The sequence below is a fragment of the Drosophila eugracilis genome, unplaced genomic scaffold (assembly GCF_018153835.1).
Source record: "Drosophila eugracilis isolate 14026-0451.02 unplaced genomic scaffold, ASM1815383v1 contig_90, whole genome shotgun sequence".
Taxonomy (NCBI): Eukaryota; Metazoa; Arthropoda; class Insecta; order Diptera; family Drosophilidae; genus Drosophila; species Drosophila eugracilis.
The window spans coordinates 4,027,868-4,045,412 of record NW_024573812.1 but is presented as its reverse complement, the minus strand read 5'-3'; the positions used below and the strand labels follow the sequence as shown (position 1 = coordinate 4,045,412).

General features: G+C 42.0%; 4 protein-coding genes across 9 annotated transcripts; 1 reads left to right on the top strand and 3 right to left on the bottom strand.

Moving 5' to 3' along the window:
* The first annotated feature begins 60 nt into the window (after positions 1–60).
* Positions 61–17,542, top strand: LOC108112747. Of its 6 annotated transcripts, none has more exons than XM_017222989.1 (24): positions 61–210; positions 1,522–1,859; positions 4,016–4,829; positions 5,119–5,211; positions 5,273–5,330; positions 7,502–7,641; positions 7,707–7,880; positions 8,211–9,281; positions 9,699–9,783; positions 9,844–10,663; positions 10,719–10,902; positions 10,969–11,080; positions 11,143–11,292; positions 11,352–11,402; positions 11,467–11,776; positions 11,836–11,973; positions 13,255–13,688; positions 13,756–14,347; positions 14,418–14,595; positions 14,661–14,854; positions 14,917–16,510; positions 16,576–16,785; positions 16,847–16,957; positions 17,019–17,542. In XM_017222989.1, the coding sequence occupies exons 2-24, from the start codon at positions 1,834–1,836 to the stop codon at positions 17,205–17,207; spliced, it is 7,728 nt and encodes a 2,575-aa protein (XP_017078478.1). In that variant the 5' UTR covers positions 61–210; positions 1,522–1,833; the 3' UTR covers positions 17,208–17,542. The 6 variants fall into 6 exon arrangements, with proteins under 6 accessions (XP_017078478.1, XP_017078480.1, XP_017078475.1 ...); XM_017222991.1 differs by having other exon boundaries at positions 61–221; positions 11,842–11,973; XM_017222986.1 differs by having other exon boundaries at positions 61–221.
* LOC108112749 lies at positions 5,351–6,142 on the bottom strand. Its single transcript, XM_017222995.2, has one exon. The coding sequence runs from the start codon at positions 6,140–6,142 to the stop codon at positions 5,417–5,419; it is 726 nt and encodes a 241-aa protein (XP_017078484.1). The 3' UTR covers positions 5,351–5,416.
* LOC108112751 lies at positions 6,216–6,789 on the bottom strand. The gene has a single exon (XM_017222998.2). It carries the CDS (start codon positions 6,646–6,648, stop codon positions 6,223–6,225), a length of 426 nt encoding a protein of 141 aa, XP_017078487.2. The 5' UTR covers positions 6,649–6,789; the 3' UTR covers positions 6,216–6,222.
* Positions 6,923–7,454, bottom strand: LOC108112750. The gene has a single exon (XM_017222996.2). It carries the CDS (start codon positions 7,359–7,361, stop codon positions 6,945–6,947), a length of 417 nt encoding a protein of 138 aa, XP_017078485.1. The 5' UTR covers positions 7,362–7,454; the 3' UTR covers positions 6,923–6,944.
* Positions 17,543–17,545: the final 3 nt, after the last annotated feature.

Here is a 17,545-nt window from a genome sequence, read left to right as displayed (position 1 = left end):
TATCTTTGTGTACCCTTTTTAGGTACGTAGTTTGTTTTTGTACCCAAACTGCCGACCTTTCCAACACTGGCAAATATGAATTTCTCGTCATTCCAAAAAAAACTTCCAAAAGAAAAGAACGTCGTGTGCGTGTTGATGGCGCGATAAGTAAAAAAAAAAGTAAAAACAATTTTCGCAGCTTTGTGGAAATACAATTAGTGGCAAATACGAGTGCGTTTTAAGTAAGTGCGTGGCGAAAGTGACCGAGCTGAGAAAGAATGATGCGCAGCTCGCTACGCGTGAACTCACTGCAATAAAAGCAATATAAAAGTGACTTATATACATTCTGTGCACCCACACATTGGCGTAAAATGTATATACATAAGAGTGCATTTGTACATTGTGCATATTCGTCAACGGGAAAACATTTATTCGCTGGCAAACGGCAATTGCAAGGAAATATTGTACGCAAATTTGTCTAAAAATGATCTCTAACCTATCGCACGCATACTGATGCAGGGAATGTATGACGGCATATGTGTATTTATTTTCCACACTCGCCTATCGATAGGCTTATATGTGTGTGCTGTAAGTGAGTGTGTGCGTCGAGTGCTGAACTCTTGAACTGCAGTACATGGCTTTAATTCGATTTTAGGGATGTGCGGCTTGGCGATCGAATTAATGAGTACATGATAAACAACTGGACGCTTTCCGAGACTCTGAATCGCTTGTTTTCTTCTAACAAGTGGCTTGCGGCAGCCATATTGTTTTGCCTTGCGTTTGCGGCGATGATCGCACTCGCACCCCCACACACACACTTACACACACACACACAGCCCAGTTTGTGTGTATACATATTTATTCAATTAAATATTTGCGTTTAATTAAAAAGGAGTGAAACTGCAAGATTTGATTTATTTGGGTAAACAAAGTGAGTGAGATCAGTGCGAAACAAAAGAGAGAGAAAGAGAGTTTTTGTTTTTTTTGTCACGCTAATTGAACAAGCGATTAATTGAACAATCAGCTGTTCCAATGGGAAATAGGCGAAACTGGAAAGGATCAAAGGAATTTTTTTCTTGTGTGTCCGCTTTGACCCATTAGTATTTCATTTTTCGGCCAAAAACTTGTTTTTCCCCAACCCCAAGTCGTCATCCATTAAATGTTTCGTGAAAACTAGTCAGCAAAAAGCACAACAACAATAAAAGCAGCAACAACTGTTGGCGGAGAGATATAGAGAGAGCGGGAGTGAGAGCGCGCCAGAGCGCAGACGTTAACGGAAGTGAGAGAGAATAAGAGAGCACGACGAGAGAGTCATTGGAATATGTATGGCTTTGGCGCTTAACTGTGTGGGTGCGCTGCAGTTATCTGTGTTGAAATAAAAACAATGAAATTGCAAGGAGATCGCTGCCTGCAGTTTAACCCTCTCTGTGCCCCGCCCCTTAACCCATCACCACCCCCACCCAACAAAAAATAAAACACAAATATTTTAATGTACATGCATTAATGGCCATAATGTCTTCAAATGAATTTCTGTGCGCACAGGTTTAAGTGAAAAGTAGCAGTGCATATATAAAACCCATTCGAAAAGTGCAACAAAAACCCCATAAAAATCAAGAACTAAAGCAACGAAAAATCAACGCAATTAAAACACTTCTGGAATAATTTCGGGCCGTTTTTACTAGCTAATTTAAAAATAGCTACGAAAACATTCCGCAACCACTAGTAGTGACTGGTCCAAAACCAATGCGAACAATACACCCTGGAATACTCCAATTTCGAGTGGCCTACGCATGCCTTTGAATTCGCATTTTCACACCCGCACATTAGCCAGCAAAAGCCATCGCAGAAAACCCTATGGATGACCCATCAATCAAAAAACGGTAAGTACATCGCATCCACAGCGCCTATGTCCTATGATTTTCAACAACTAACCATATTACTCATTGGTTTAATTGCCCGAATTACGATAAGACTTTATCTTTCGCAATTACACTGTCCTTGAGAAACTTTATAAATGTTATTTTCTCTCTTATTCATACGCCACAGTCGATAAAAATACAGTATAGATGCATTTTAAATGCAAATTCTGAAGGCAGTGTCAACTGGTTGTGACGAATACAAATTTTAATTAAATCATACAGTTATGTATTCGAATAATCTAACATAAAGCCAGATATCTTAAGCAAACAAAACTGAGAACGGTAGCTTAAGAGTTTTTAGAACAAAGATATGATTTAAAATTCTTTACGCTACAATCACTTTAAAAAACCGCCTTATTATGTAAACTCGTGGCTAAAATAGATTGAAATCCTAATATAAGTTTTAACGATATTTTCAAAACAAAGTCAATACAAGGAGTTCTTATTAACCACCTTTTAAAATGTATTATTATATCTTAAAGTAAAAGGTATAAAGTACAGAATTTTGTCAGTAGCCTAAAAACCCATGTACATTTATGAGATAACTTTCCATTAGATCACCGATCAACTTTTGTAATAAATTACTAATTCATTTGACCCATGATTAGTCACCTAACGCTGTTTGAAAAATGCCAATTGGCGAGGTGAAACTTTTGGTTTTTTTTTTTGCTGTCTCACAGTTCTGAAACGCACTGTTTGCTGATTGTTTATACCAATAGTATACCCCAAGCTTGGGGTTGTTTTTGTGCGGTTTCGACTAACAAATGGATGACTTAATACATATATACTGGCACCAACTTAGGGAGCGGCCAGTTTTCACATTTTACCATTTATTTCTTTTATTGCCACCAGGGGAAGTTTTAGCCCAAATAGATTGGCGAAAACATTGACTTTCTATAAGCATGTTGTTTGTGTGGTGGTGCATTTTGTGGTGGTTTTCTTTTAACCGTTGAATGTATATTAAGCATGCAAAATGATTTAAATCCATGTATTAACAACTTGACTAGGTGTCGCTCATTTGGTTTTATTTTTTGGTCGTATGGTTTGTGGGCTTTAACTGGTTTTACTTAGCCCCGTCATCATCGGGCTGCAGCAAGATTTCTTCAAAAATTAGTAGCTAAATTTAGACGTCGAGAGAATTCTCTTAGATCAAACAGAGAGACATGTTATTGACATGGGCCAATCAGTCAAAAAAAAGTTAATGTAAACATTTTCGTTTTGGAGGTCTTGTCCGGCTGTTATGGAAATAACATCTCATCATAATGATGAATTCACCAGGCGGGAAATGAGCTTTTATTATAGTCCGGTATATAGACAGATCCCAATGTACGTACATACTACATACTCGTGTATCCATTCCATTCACATGCAAAATGATCAAATAAACAGCAATTAAACTGTATCTATTCTTCTGGCTGATTTAATTTTAGCTCAATTAAAAGAGACCCACCAGCGACGACAGATCGCTTGGCTTTGGCTTTGGCCGTGACTTTCGTTACATGTTTGTCGCATTCGCGGCGTGGTCTTGATTAGCCACTAATCTAGCTATCTGCTCTTAAAAAAAAATACAGCATACCTCTGTATGAGAATCGTTGGCGAACGGCAGAAGCAGTTCCGTCATGAAATTATTTAGCATTGATTACCTTTCATAGATGATTGACTTGAAACTCTGTGGGTCCCATTCAAAGGTTGAAGGGCAGCTTTCCAAAGTCTAGTATTGAAAAATTATACTTTGCATAAACTCACCATTATTGTAAATAAACAAAGGAAAACATTTTTCAACGTACAAAAATAAATTTTATCTTTATTACAATGATGGTGGTAAACAATCTCTGGGTATATAAAGGGCGATAAAAGGTTTTACAAGATTATTAAAATGATGTTGGCGACAATTCTGTGGGAATAAGTAAAGATAAACATTTGATAGTGAGGAATTATTAGTCATTTATTGATAACTCTTTGAGATAATTAAACAATTTAGCTTTGTGGCTTTTTTTATATTAAAATCAGTTTGCCTTGCGTGCTCTAGAGATCAAGATGGACCTATTTTCAAAATGGTTTTAATTTTTTTCTATTTAAAATATTTATTAAATTAAATAATATATTTTACTTTGCAGGTTAATAGATCTATATACTGACGAACATGAATACGATGAGGTTCAGGAGCTGCCAGAAGAGTCAAGCATTCAGCCCCCGGAGTCATCAGCGAGCAATCCCAGCACGAACGGTGCCAGCCATTCAGGACCTGGAACTGCAATTGGATCAGGAACAGGAACATCAGCAGGAGGTCCAACATCGGTTGCGTCACAGTCACCAGCAATTGTTGTGGATTCGGTTCCCGAGCTGCCAGCGCCTAAACAGAAATCTGTAAAGAACACAAAGAGCAAACAGAAGCAAAAGCAATTGGCGGCGAACAAGTCGAAGATACCGCGTTCCCCTTCGCTGGCTAGCAGTCTGAGCAGTCTGGCCAGCAGCCTGAGTGGTCATAGGGATCGAGACAAGGATCGGGAAAAGGATCGAGATCGAGATAACCACAACCAGAGCTCCGTGCCTCCACAGACGCCGCCGTTGCCAGCGAGCTACAAACAGAGCCAGATGAATGGTGATACAACAACTGCAGCTGGTGGTGGTGTTTCTGCCCCAGCTACGCCCACATCCGCCAACAATAATAATGCGAGCAATAACAACGGCAGCATAATGGGCGGGGGCGGGCACTTGAATCAATCGGACCACGCCAACCCCGTTCTTCAGGCGCCAGGGGAGCGCAGTAGTCTCAATCTGACACCCCTCTCCCGGGATATGGGTGGTGGCCATTCCCAGGAGCCCACGACGCCAGCGACCACGCCAACGACGCCGAGCATAGCATTACCAAAAAATTTTCAGTATTTAACCCTGACTGTCCGCAAGGACAACAATGGATATGGAATGAAGGTGGGTGGTCATGGTAGAAGACTACCATGCTTCGAATACACTTCTTGGTTTTATGCCTGTTAATATACATTTTCAAAGCTTAGTTAAACAACAATTTTTAATTAAAACAACTTACAAATGACATACAATTTAGCTTTAATTAATATATTAATTTCGACTTGTAATTACTTTAAAAGTCATAATGATTGATTTTTATGTTTAGGGATTTTTCCTTGTAATACAGATTTAAGCTTAGGCAGATGTGATTTCAAAATTTAAATAATATAAAAAAATGTATTTTATTTTTCAGGTTTCTGGAGACAATCCTGTGTTTGTGGAAAGTGTTAAGCCCGGAGGTGCAGCTGAAATCGCAGGCTTGGTTGCTGGCGATATGATACTGAGGGTTAGTAGTAATACTTCTTCTAGGACAAAGCGGTTTTTATTTTTTAAATCTGTTACTTCAGGTGAATGGTCTTGAAGTTCGCCAAGAAAAGCATCCAACTGTAGTGGGTCTCATAAAAGGTATGTAAACACAGTAAAAATGAAGTTAACCAAATTTATTTACAAAAAATTTGGTTAATGGATTGAGATTTTTTTCAATGGGATTTCTAGGCAGAGGTGTCTCTAGGTGTTTTTTGGCACTGTTTGCAGGAGTTGATGGACTCTCGGCGAGGTTCTGGATGCGGTGCTTCACCGCATTTGCATTTCGATTCGTTGTCTGGAAGTCTGGTGCATTTGCGTTTGTTGTCCTTCCAATTTTCCGCTTGGCGTTTTTTGCACTTGGAACATTCACACGGCGGCTTCTTGGGTAAACGAGAATCGTAGATGAAGCTATCCCTGTTTCGATTGCATCCTGGTGGAATTAGAGGAGCTTTAGGACAATTCTTGTCATTGCAGTGTGGTGGCATTAGACCCGGTGGCCTGACAAGAGGAGTCTCATCCAGCTGTCCTTTGGATATTGTGATCTCCTTCTTTTTGGACTTAGTTTCCTTGATGTACTTTTGGATAATTTCAATAAAGGCGGTCACATAACCTGGGACGTTAGACAAAAATGATCCCAATCCAGCAGGGATAATGCTTAGAACGTCGAAGAATGATTTCACTAACTGATTGTAGTAATGGATGCCAAAAAAGGTCCACTCTCCCTCCGGTGGCGGCCTTGGTGGGCAGATATTAAGTTTGCGTCGCGCCCGATCGGCAAAGGGTTCCAGGCGCTCAACTGTGTCGTCATATACATCCTGCGTCTTTTCCGATGATTCCCAAACGCCGTAATTTTTAGTGGCTATAACCACAGCGTAAACAACGCCCGCCCGCAATATCAGGCCCAAAACCATTTTAGCTATCGCCTGAACCCCGATCTCGTAACGATGTTTCTAAACTGCTCTCGAATTATTGACAATCGATGACATGCTGTTTAGGATGACTTTTTCTTGCCGCATGTTATGTCGTCCTTGATCTTGGGTGATCGCACTGGGCGGTTGGATTTTTTTTCAATATCTTCAAAGACATTTTCACTGGTACTCTCTGAAAAGATTATACCATAACGCTCAGAACGATGGTCTCCGTAGAACTTTGAAAGCTCCGAGTCTTTGCTGATTTTTGAGGTCTCAAATCGATAAGCTAGAATGTCCTGGGTCTGCTCCTTGAAGTCTTTAGCCCAATGGGACATTCGAAGGGAGAAGTAAAAACCTCGCTGGAGGGCCTCAATGCAGTTGTTCGCAGCCGTAAAGACAAACTCGTTTTCTTTTAAAAGGGGATTAGTCTTTGTCAAGTTTTTTAAGGCTTCCTGGACCACCTGTACCTCCGGCTTGTCCGAATCCATCATTTGATTCATAGACATGGCAATGCCGGTTTTTAGATCCAATTTCGAACAAATGCTAGTTTACTTTAGGTATAATTTTGATTCGTCCCTTCCGTCTGATACTTTTTTAAAACATTTCATGTGCTTAATATCAAACAATTTTCAGTTTTCTTGAGTTAAATTTTATGTTTACTAAGTTTTGTTTTAGACGAAATGCTTTAAATGGTCAGGGTACATATTATACTTTTTGATATATTATTGAGTTTAAGATTAATTGAAGCTTAATCCCTTGAAAATGTAATTTTATAAGGAATTTTAATAATATAACAATTTATTTATTTATCCCCTTTAAAAAATCGACAAATGGTATCGGCCATGCTATCGGCAGTTTCGCGCCAGTAGGATGGAATCTTTTTTAAGGCCAGCCAAGTATCATAAAGAGCATCGCCTATGCTTTCGCCTAAGGGCTTTGGAGGAGGCTCGCAGATGCTTCCCTTGGGGCAAAACTTTTTCTCCATTTCCTCCTTCTTTCGTTTAAGTTTTCGTTTGTCCTCCTCATCAAAGAAAACATGCTTGTTATCAGGACTTTTCTTCTCTTCTGGTTGGCCACTCTGGTTGCTCTCTGCCTCAAAAGGTTCTACTTCTAATCTAGGGGTATTCGGTTCAATTGGATCCTCAAAGACACCCAGTTCTTTGCCCAAATAAAATGAGCCGGCAAATAGCACGAACTTTATGAGTTTCTGCAGGATCATTATAAATTTGTATTGGGGAAGGTTGAATAATTTGAATAATTCATTGCGTTAAATATTGAAGAAATTTACTAGAATAATTTAAAAAATAAATATATTAGACAAGATAAGCAAAGTTAACCTAATTTTTGTTATATTCTAAGCCTCGAACACTGTGGAGCTGGCGGTGAAACGAAGTCAGAAGCTGACGCGACCCACTTCGGTCTCTGTGGTAACGCCATCGACACCCATACTTTCAGGACGAGATCGAACTGCATCCATAACAGGACCACAGCCGGTGGATGTAAGTTTTTTTTTGAAGTATACGCATATAGATACGAATTTCATTAATTTGTTTTCTAATTGCAGAGTATCAAACGAAGGGAGATGGAAACGTACAAGATTCAGACTTTGCAGAAAATGTTGGAGCAGGAGAAACTAAACTTGGAGCGTTTGAAAAGCGATCAGAACAATCCGAGCTACAAGCTGTCCGAGGCGAACATCCGTAAACTGCGCGAGCAACTCGTTCAAGTGGGAGCTGAGGTAAGTTTGGGAGATAATCAATAGGTTTTATAAGCTCGTACTCTTAAGAAAGATAGGTCAGCGAAAATGTACGTAAACCCTGGAATCCTGTCCCTCCCAAAAATATGATATTAATGCCGCAAGCAGATGCCAAGCAGCTCTGTTAACCTCAGCTAATAATACAATCTAACAATGCTCTTTCGCTGTTCGTAACAATATTGAGATGTGCGCTAAACGAAACGAGAGTTTCAAAACTAAGTCAGTTAGAACTGAATGATGCTATATGATATCTATCTTTCTCTTCCATTTTGCGGCATTCTAACGCACACCCATGATGAAACCCTAACACAGGATGCACCGACTGTTAAACTTCAGGCGGCCGCTGGCAATAAGAACACAGCATTACTAACGCCCAACCAAATCCAACACTTGTCCGCGTCCGCCACTCACAGCAATCAGCAATTCCATCATCTTCACCTCCACCACAATCTCCACAACAACAATTATCCGCCACAGCAACAGCCAGCTAGCACCTCACCCGCATTCCTGTCCCTCCTGCCGCGTTCCCTTTCGTCCCTGTCGCTGGGTACGCGCAAAAACAAGATCGAAAAGGACCTAACAACTTCATCTCCATTTGGCCTCACAACGGACTTCCTCCAACAGCAACGGTTGAGCCATCAGGCGGAGTCTATGTCGCAGTCGATGCATCAGCACACCAGCACCCCAACCTCGCAGCAGTTCTTCCATCCGCATCAGCAGCAACATCGTTTTAAGGATTCTGGATCATCTTCGAAAGGCAAGAATAAGTTCTTGATTTCAAGGAGTTTGATTGAGGAGGATGTCCCACCACCATTGCCACAAAGGAATCCGCCCAGGCAATTGAATTTGGACTTAAAGAATGGAAATGCATCGCCGGGAGGTTCTCATTTGGTGGCTCCTGTTTCCGATCTGGATCGTGCCACAAGTCCCCAGTTAAACAGATCCCAACAACAACAGCAACAACAGCTGCCCAGCAGCACAGACAACAGTCCAAGCAACGCCAAGTCCAAGCGTTCAAAGATTAAAACAAAGGCGTTGTCCGATCCCAAGATGTCTACCCAGATGTTTCTGCAAATGGAATCGTCAAGTGCAGCGGGAGCAGGAGGTGGAAACATTGAAGTCGATGGTGGCCCACCGCCACTGCCACCCCGTTTGCCTGGAATGATGACGGAGGACATGAGTCGCGGCAGTTGCCAGAACCTCGCTCAACCCAATTCCGTGGGCACTGCCTTCAATTATCCTCTGGTTTCTACAACTACGGCTGTTCAGAATGACAATCTGAACATTGCCTTTCCTTTGTCCCAGAGGCCTAATATTGTCCAACAACTGCAGCAATATCAACAACAACAGCAACATCAGTTGATCGGTGGCCAGGCCACAGGCGTAAGTAGCTAACGAATCACTCGATTTCTTTATCTCTCTGCCAACAAAATAAAAACACTGCCGATAACTTAATCCTCTAATTCTTTAATTCTCACACCCTTTTCCATTCTCTAACATTTCTCTGTTTCATGCTTCTAATTATATAATCGACGCTATCATAAGTTGCCAATGTTAATAATATTAATTTTAATTAGCTTTTCGCTAGCTCAACTAACAGCAACAGAAAACACTCTTAATTACACATTAAACTTGAATAACACGCAGGAAATTATTGTTATTATTTTTGGGTATTTGCAACGAAGATGTAGACTTTGAAAAGCTATTTGCAGGTTATATTATTTATTATTTTATGTCTGATTTGGTTTTAAATTATGTTGAATCTTGCAATGGTATTAATGAACGCATTAAACTTCTCAGGCTCTAGGACATACTCCAAATATGGTGAAAAATAAACATCGACGTGTTGGTTCTTCACCGGACAATATGCATCCACGACATCCGGGTAAGAAAATGTTTACCTACTCTTTTTAAATGCCAAAATTAAATAAATGTTTATTAACAGATCGTATGACTAAAACTACTTCGGGTTCATGGGAGATTGTTGAAAAGGATGGGGAAGCCTCCCCGCCCGGAACACCGCCACCACCGTATTTATCCAGCTCGCACATGACTGTTCTGGAAGATCCCAACGAAAACTGTCGTGAAGTAGGTGCCGCTAGGCCAGGAGTCTTCATCGAGTCGCATCAGTTTACGCCGATGGCGGGAGCTGCTTCTCCGATCCCGATGTCCCTACATTCCGGCCATACACAGGCGGCACAATCGAACGATACACAAAAGGAGATCATCTCAATGGAGGATGAGAACTCGGACTTGGAGGAGCCCTTCATCGACGAGAACGGACCGTTCAACAATTTGACTCGCTTGTTGGAGGCCGAGAATGTCACTTTCCTAGCCATATTCCTAAACTATGTGATCTCGAACTCGGATCCAGCGCCACTTCTCTTCTACCTGATCACTGAGCTGTACAAGGAGGGCACCTCCAAGGACATGCGCAAGTGGGCCTACGAAATTCACTCCACATTCCTCGTGCCGCGGGCTCCATTGTCATGGTATCGCCAGGATGAATCTCTGGCTCGCGAAGTGGATAATGTGTTGCAGTCGGAATTCGACAAGGTAGAGATCCTACGCACTGTTTTCCTACGCAGTCGCAAGCGAGCCAAGGATCTAATCAGCGAGCAACTGCGCGAGTTTCAGCATAAACGCACCGCCGGTCTGGGCACAATATATGGACCCACGGATGACAAGTTGTCCGAGGCGAAGACCGATAAGCTGAAGGAGCAAATCATCGACAAGTATTTGATGCCCAATCTGCACTCGCTGATGTGAGTATTATATTGTATTTTGCCTTTGTTATATTGATATATTTTACCTACTTAGTGAGGATGAGAACGGTTTACCGCCTGAGGATGTGCGTAAAGTGGCCCTATGTTCGGCTCTTTCTACAGTCATCTACCGAATTTTTAACACTCGTCCGCCTCCGAGCAGCATTGTTGAGCGGGTCCACCACTTTGTGAGCAGAGACAAGAGCTTTAAATCCCGTATTATGGGCAAAAATCGGAAGGTGAGAGAAATTTAAAATGCTATATTTATTCTACATCATAACTAATACAAACCTATCACCCTGCAGATGAATGTTCGTGGTCATCCATTGGTATTGCGTCAATACTATGAAGTGACGCACTGCAATCATTGTCAGACGATTATCTGGGGTGTGAGTCCGCAAGGTTATCATTGTACAGGTGAGCGGCTCTCTTAAATTTGCCTTTAATATAAGTATATTTCATAAAATTTTTGTTTATAGACTGTAAATTGAATATACACCGTCAATGCTCGAAAGTAGTTGATGAGAGTTGTCCCGGTCCCCTGCCCCAGGCGAAACGTCTCCCCCATAACGATAAAATCAGTAAATTCATGGGTAAAATTCGACCGCGTACTAGCGACGCTATTGGAAGTATGTAAAATGAACTTTAAGGGGAAATTTTAATACAAATGTCATATTTTCTCTATTAGATGAAAAACGCAGTCGACAAGATGAGGATTTGGACGTTGAGTTGACTCCAGGTATGATACTAAAAGCATAAATGAAAAACTGATCTTACTTAAAAACTAAAATCTGTGTTTTCAGATCGTGGTCAGACGTCGATTGTGCGGCAACCCTCAGATCGTCGACCAGATGCAAACATATCAATACGATCGAATGGGAATACGTCATGTAACACTTCGGCGCTGAATACCACCGACCTGCAGAGTTCATTTCACGGCAGCTGTGCCAATGACAGTATTAACGTCGGTGGTGGTGCCGGATGTAACATGGATCTCTCCACAAGTGTAGCGTCAACGGCTCCGTCTAGTAGTGGTTCCGTTTCCGCCGGTTTAAGTGCGTTTGCTGATCTGAATGCTCTGGATGCGGTAGATAAAGAAGCTCGAAGGGAGCGGTAAGTAAATGAATTTCACTATATTTATGGTTACTTTAATTACAATCGGTTTCCTTCAGTTACAGTCAGCATCCAAAGCACAAGAGCGCGCCAGTTTCCGTAAATCGCTCCGAATCCTACAAGGAGCGCTTGTCGAACAAGAGGAACCGCAACAGTCGCCGCAAGACCTCTGATCCAAGTTTGTCGTCGCGTCCCAAGTAAGTTTGAGGAATCGATTTCATTGTCATTAAGGAGGAGCTAGAGAAGTTCTGACCTACTGCCTTTAATTCTTGTCCTTCTTGGCCGTCTCAGCTTACCGAATAAATTCTTTCATTCCATGGCCATTGGCTGTGGCCACTCCCTGAATCCTCTCAACTAAAGCATTTTCCTAGTTTTTTGCTGCGGCCGCCAAGTAACCGGATATTAATTTTACTAATTAATGTGAATTGCGTCGCAATGCAATCAATATAAGCTGTCTGTCTTCCGTTGTCGCGTCTTTGTAATGCAAACTTTCCACAGACTTTCCATTGCTTGTTTATTCTAAAAGATTCGCTTTAGTTTGAGTTTTTAATTAAACTATATTTAAGTTGGCAAGGATATGATTAGCAGACATTGCATTAATACATTTTCACAGAATCGCCCCCGCAGGGCTCTCGACCAGGGTATCCAGCCTTCGACTAGTCATTACCACTGCCCCCTTCTAATGTTTACGGTGACTATTACCGCATACGTATGTGTTTAGCAGCCACAGTAGATAGGATAGTTGATTAGACGCCGGCATTGACATCGATTATATTGTCCGCCCTGCTTTTTGCGCCACAATGTAGGACACGCCAGTCCCGTCCAGCCCGGTCCCGGTCATGTTAGTCAATGCCAGGTTGTGTCCTGGCTTCCAGCGACTACCGTTTCTCCGCTTCCTGTTGACAAACTGTTTGAGCAACTGGTTCCGACATATTTTCCTACCAACACACCTGCCAGAACGGGTGCCATTTCAGTGGCATTTCTCGCGTTGGAATTGACTCATCAGCCCGGCACGGGTGCCAACTTATAAAATTTCTTTTTAATCTATCGAAGCAGTGATAATGGAACGAAATATACGTTTTAATCGCAGTAAAAGTTTTAAAACAACTCTCAACTTTAATAGCTTCAAGTAATGAAAGGGCGTTTATTTAAGTTTCTATTGGTTATTGCTAGGAAATTTTTTAGTAAAAACTGACAGTCAAGTTAAAAGCACTTAATGAATCGGGATTTTTTTGTCTTGAGCACAAAGTGTAACTCTTAAAACAACTTTGTTCTAAAAAGTCCCAAACTTTTTCGATTTAGCTTAAAAAATGTAGTAAAATTAATCGAAACATACAATTTTATATTTTATTTTACCAAAGAGCTTTAATAGAGTTGAACTTAATCTAACTTTTCCGTTTTATGATGTACACAATATTTTCCATAATACTTTAACAAACACTATTGAACACTATTTGTTATTCTTATCTTCAACTCAGTGATGAGCAACTGGACTTGGGTCTTTCGAATGCCAACTATGTGGCCAGTTCCAATTCTAGTCTCTCTTCAGCTGGTGGCAGCGAGAGTCCCAGCACTTCGATGGAACATTTTGCTGCAACCGGAGCAGCAGGTGGGGCCCAAGTACCGCCGATTGGATTAAACCAGAGCCAGCATCCGCACTTGCTTATCCAGCAGCATGCACAGCAGTACTGTCAGCAGGATTCCTTTCAGGCCGGTTTGGCAGGCGGCGGTGGAAGTAGTGCAGCTAACAACTCGAGTTTCTGGAATGCCGGGCATCCGTTACCCAGGCAATGGAATCTGGAGAGCGATGACGAGGACGATGTTATCGAGGCTGACTGGAGTTCCATGGTAGCAGCTGATATGCTGGCAGCTTTAACAGACGCTGAAAAGAAGCGTCAGGAGATTATTAATGGTAAGATAATCTTATTTTTTTTTTTCTAACTTTTGGACTAAATTGATTTTTTTTTTTTTCTTTTAAGAAATCTATCAAACTGAACGCAACCATGTGCGAACCCTAAAGCTGCTGGATCGTCTGTTCTTCCTGCCGCTCTATGAGAGCGGATTACTGTCCCAGGATCACCTGCTGTTGCTGTTCCCGCCTGCATTGCTATCGCTCCGTGAGATTCATGGTGCCTTTGAGCAAAGTCTGAAGCAAAGACGAATTGAGCACAACCACGTAGTGAATACCATAGGAGATCTGCTTGCTGACATGTTCGACGGACAGTCTGGAGTCGTTCTTTGCGAGTTTGCAGCTCAGTTTTGTGCCCGTCAGCAAATCGCCCTGGAGGCTCTTAAAGAGAAGCGCAACAAGGATGAGACCCTCCAAAAGCTATTGAGAAAATCGGAATCACATAAAGCGTGTCGGCGGCTTGAACTGAAGGACCTGTTGCCCACTGTGTTGCAGCGTCTTACGAAGTATCCGCTGCTGTTTGAGAATCTATACAAGGTGACTGTACGTTTGCTGCCGGAAAATACCACAGAAGCGGAAGCCATCCAACGAGCCGTGGAAAGCTCTAAAAGAATTCTTGTTGAGGTCAACCAGGCAGTAAAGACAGCCGAGGATGCTCACAAGTATGTTTTTAATAATGTGTTTTTACATTCCTTTTTTATTTATTAAACTTTTATCTAATTATTTAAATAGACTACAAAACATTCAGCGTAAACTAGACAGATCCTCCTATGACAAGGAGGAGTTTAAGAAATTGGACCTGACCCAACATCACCTTATCCATGACGGCAATCTGACAATCAAGAAGAACCCTGGCGTGCAGCTGCACGGTCTACTGTTTGAAAACATGATTGTTTTGCTGACCAAGCAGGTATGTTAAAGCCGACAGAAGTAATACAACTTTAGTTAACTAACGGTCTGAATTTTTCTCTTCAGGATGATAAATATTATCTAAAGAACCTGCATACCCCTTTAATGGTGAGCAACAAACCAGTCAGTCCTATTATGAGCATCGATGCGGAGACTTTGGTGCGGCAAGAAGCGGCTGACAAAAATTCCTTTTTCCTCATCAAAATGAAGACATCACAAATGTTGGAGCTACGTGCGCCTAGCAGCTCGGAATGCAAGACGTGAGTAATCAATGCATTACGAAAATCATTCACTGGATAATAACTTAAAATAAATATTCCAGATGGTTTAAGCACATCTCAGATGCTGCTGCCCGACAGTCAAAGAATCGTTCGAAGAATGCTTCAAGCAGCCATGACACAAGCATCAGTGACCCAGCTCTCACCGCTATCCCGCATTCCAGCACCAAGGAGTCGTTGGAGCTGACCACCGATTGTGCCCAGCCAATGGCGGCGACAGCCACTTTGACCACCACACCTTTGGCTCCAATGCTACCTATAGCTACGGTAACACCGGCTCCAGCGACAAACAACAGCAATACTAGCTCCCTAACCGGAGTGCAGCTGCGAAATCCTCAAAGAGAAGTTGGAGCAACAGAGTCTGATGCTGATTATGTGAACACACCGAAGCAGCGTTCCAGCCAGAATGAAGTTAATCGATCAATGTCCATAAGAAGCACTGGGGAGCCTAGCAATAAGTATACTGCGAATGGAACAGAGGCGAACGATGTCACGCTGAGGCACTCTCAGTCGACCAGGGAGTCGGCTAGGCCGGGATCGAGCGGGGAGGAAAGAAACTCTACCTATGGCATGGTGGGTGGTAACTCCAAACGCGACAGCGCGAGCATTGTCTGCTCAAACAATTCGAACAACACGCGTACCCTATTAATGCAGAGCCCCTTGGTGGATCCGACAGCCATTCAGGTCAGCATCAGTCCAGCTCATACTGCGGAACCTGTGTTGACTCCGGGAGAGAAACTTCGTCGCTTGGACGCATCCATTAGAAATGATTTGCTGGAGAAGCAGAAAATCATTTGTGATATCTTCCGCTTACCTGTGGAACACTACGATCAGATTGTCGACATTGCCATGATGCCAGAGGCGCCGAAAGACAGTGCAGATATTGCTTTAGCTGCTTACGATCAGATTCAAACCCTGACCAAGATGCTGAATGAGTACATGCACGTAACGCCCGAGCAGGAGGTCTCGGCGGTGTCCACTGTTATTTGTGGCCACTGTCACGAAAAAGAAAAGCTGCGTAAAAAGGTGACACCATCCGCTTCGTTTTCCTCATCGCCACCACCGCTGCCTCCGCCAAATAGACAGCACGCCCAGGCGCAGGCGCAAATACCGCCTTCGCGGCTAATGCCCAAACTACAAACCCTTGATCTTGACGAAGTTGCCATACACGAAGACGATGACGGATACTGTGAGATCGACGAACTGCGCTTGCCAGCGATTCCGTCCAAACCACAGGAAAGGCCCACAACGCCATTGGCTCCGTTCAAAACTGAGCCGAAAATTTCACAGCCTGTAGTTATAGAGTCAACGAAGCGTCTAAGTATAGATGCTGTTCCTGAGGGTCTGTTAATTGAGAAGGAACAAGCAGAAGCTGTTTCAGTGGACAGCAAGCTGGCAGAGAAGGAAGTTAAAACTGATCCATCAGAAAAGCTTCCAGCGATTGGTGATTCATGTAACGAAGAAAAGAAAAATGTTGAGGTGGATAACATTAATGAAAATGCTGACATGACGATTGCTGATAATGAGGCCTTGGTAGCTGCATCAGTCGAAAGATTAGCAAGCCAGAGTAGCGAGGTAGAAATTACTGAAAATGTAGACAAATCTGTGGCTGACAAAAAAGAGGACAACGATGTTGCAGTAAGTTTAAAATGAACAGATTGTAACTTAAAAAAAAACTTCCTTTAACCTACGTATTACTATAGATCGAACAAGTGGAAGTCTACAAAGTCGATAGCTCGACGCAGACATCATCAACTGAAGCGCAAAAAGATACGGAAAAGTTAACTGGAGGATCTGGCAGCACCTGTGGGCCGAATCGTATCCAGCATGCCACTGTGCTGGAGCCAAGTGTTCCCTGCCATGCACTTAGCAGCATTGTAACAGTACTGAATGAGCAAATTTCCATGCTTTTGGTAGGTTTAACTAACTGTGAATCTAAAGAAAATTTCTATAATGTTGCTTCTTTAATGCCAGCCAAAAATTAACGAACGTGATATGGAAAGAGAGCGATTGCGTAAGGAGAATCAACACCTTCGCGAGCTTTTAAGTGCGCTGCATGATCGTCAGCGAGTTGATGAAGTAAAGGTAATGGCTGAAACTATCTATGAAAAACGTATAAATGACTAATATTATTTCTTTATCTTAGGAAACTCCTTTTGATCTAACGAAGTTGATGCATGCTGAGGATGTAGAGTTTGACGATGATATTGACGCCATTTCCAACAGTTCGCTGACGCCAACGCCCACGCCGATTCCGACGGCATCCCCCAGCGCCAGCGGCCAAGTTCAGACAGCGGAAGCCATGAGAGTTAACAGCACTGAGGATGAGGAATAGGAAACTTGTTTAAATTTTTTTGTATAAAATACATATTTGTTCTTGTTTTCCCTATACGCATTTGACCAATTGAATTGGCGGCGTCTATGTTTTACGAGTAGCCTTTCTTAGAGCATGCCTTTTACTACTGTTAATGTAGCTTCATTTGTTTTCTTAAAATATTATGTATTCCACAAGAACCGATAACACTTTAAATTAAGCCTAACAGTGTCCCCTCGTAAAACTAATTAAATACATATATATATGCATATTATCGACTTAAAAAAATATCAACTAAATACACAATGTTTGATACATTTATAAAGAACAATAAAAAATATAGTTATTGAGATGAATAA

Excerpts from the sequence above, each read along its gene's own strand:
- LOC108112747 (XM_017222989.1), top strand. The coding sequence starts at position 1,834 with ATGGATGACCCATCAATCAAAAAACG. Across the intron at positions 5,331-7,501 it reads TGTAGTGGGTCTCATAAAAG|CCTCGAACACTGTGGAGCTG; the intron begins GTATGTAAACAC and ends TTATATTCTAAG. Across the intron at positions 14,348-14,417 it reads ACAGCCGAGGATGCTCACAA|ACTACAAAACATTCAGCGTA; the intron begins GTATGTTTTTAA and ends TTATTTAAATAG.
- LOC108112749 (XM_017222995.2), bottom strand. The coding sequence starts at position 6,142 with ATGGTTTTGGGCCTGATATTGCGGGCGGGCGTTGTTTACGCTGTGGTT.
- LOC108112751 (XM_017222998.2), bottom strand. The coding sequence starts at position 6,648 with ATGTCTATGAATCAAATGATGGATTCGGACAAGCCGGAGGTACAGGTG.
- LOC108112750 (XM_017222996.2), bottom strand. The coding sequence starts at position 7,361 with ATGATCCTGCAGAAACTCATAAAGTTCGTGCTATTTGCCGGCTCATTT.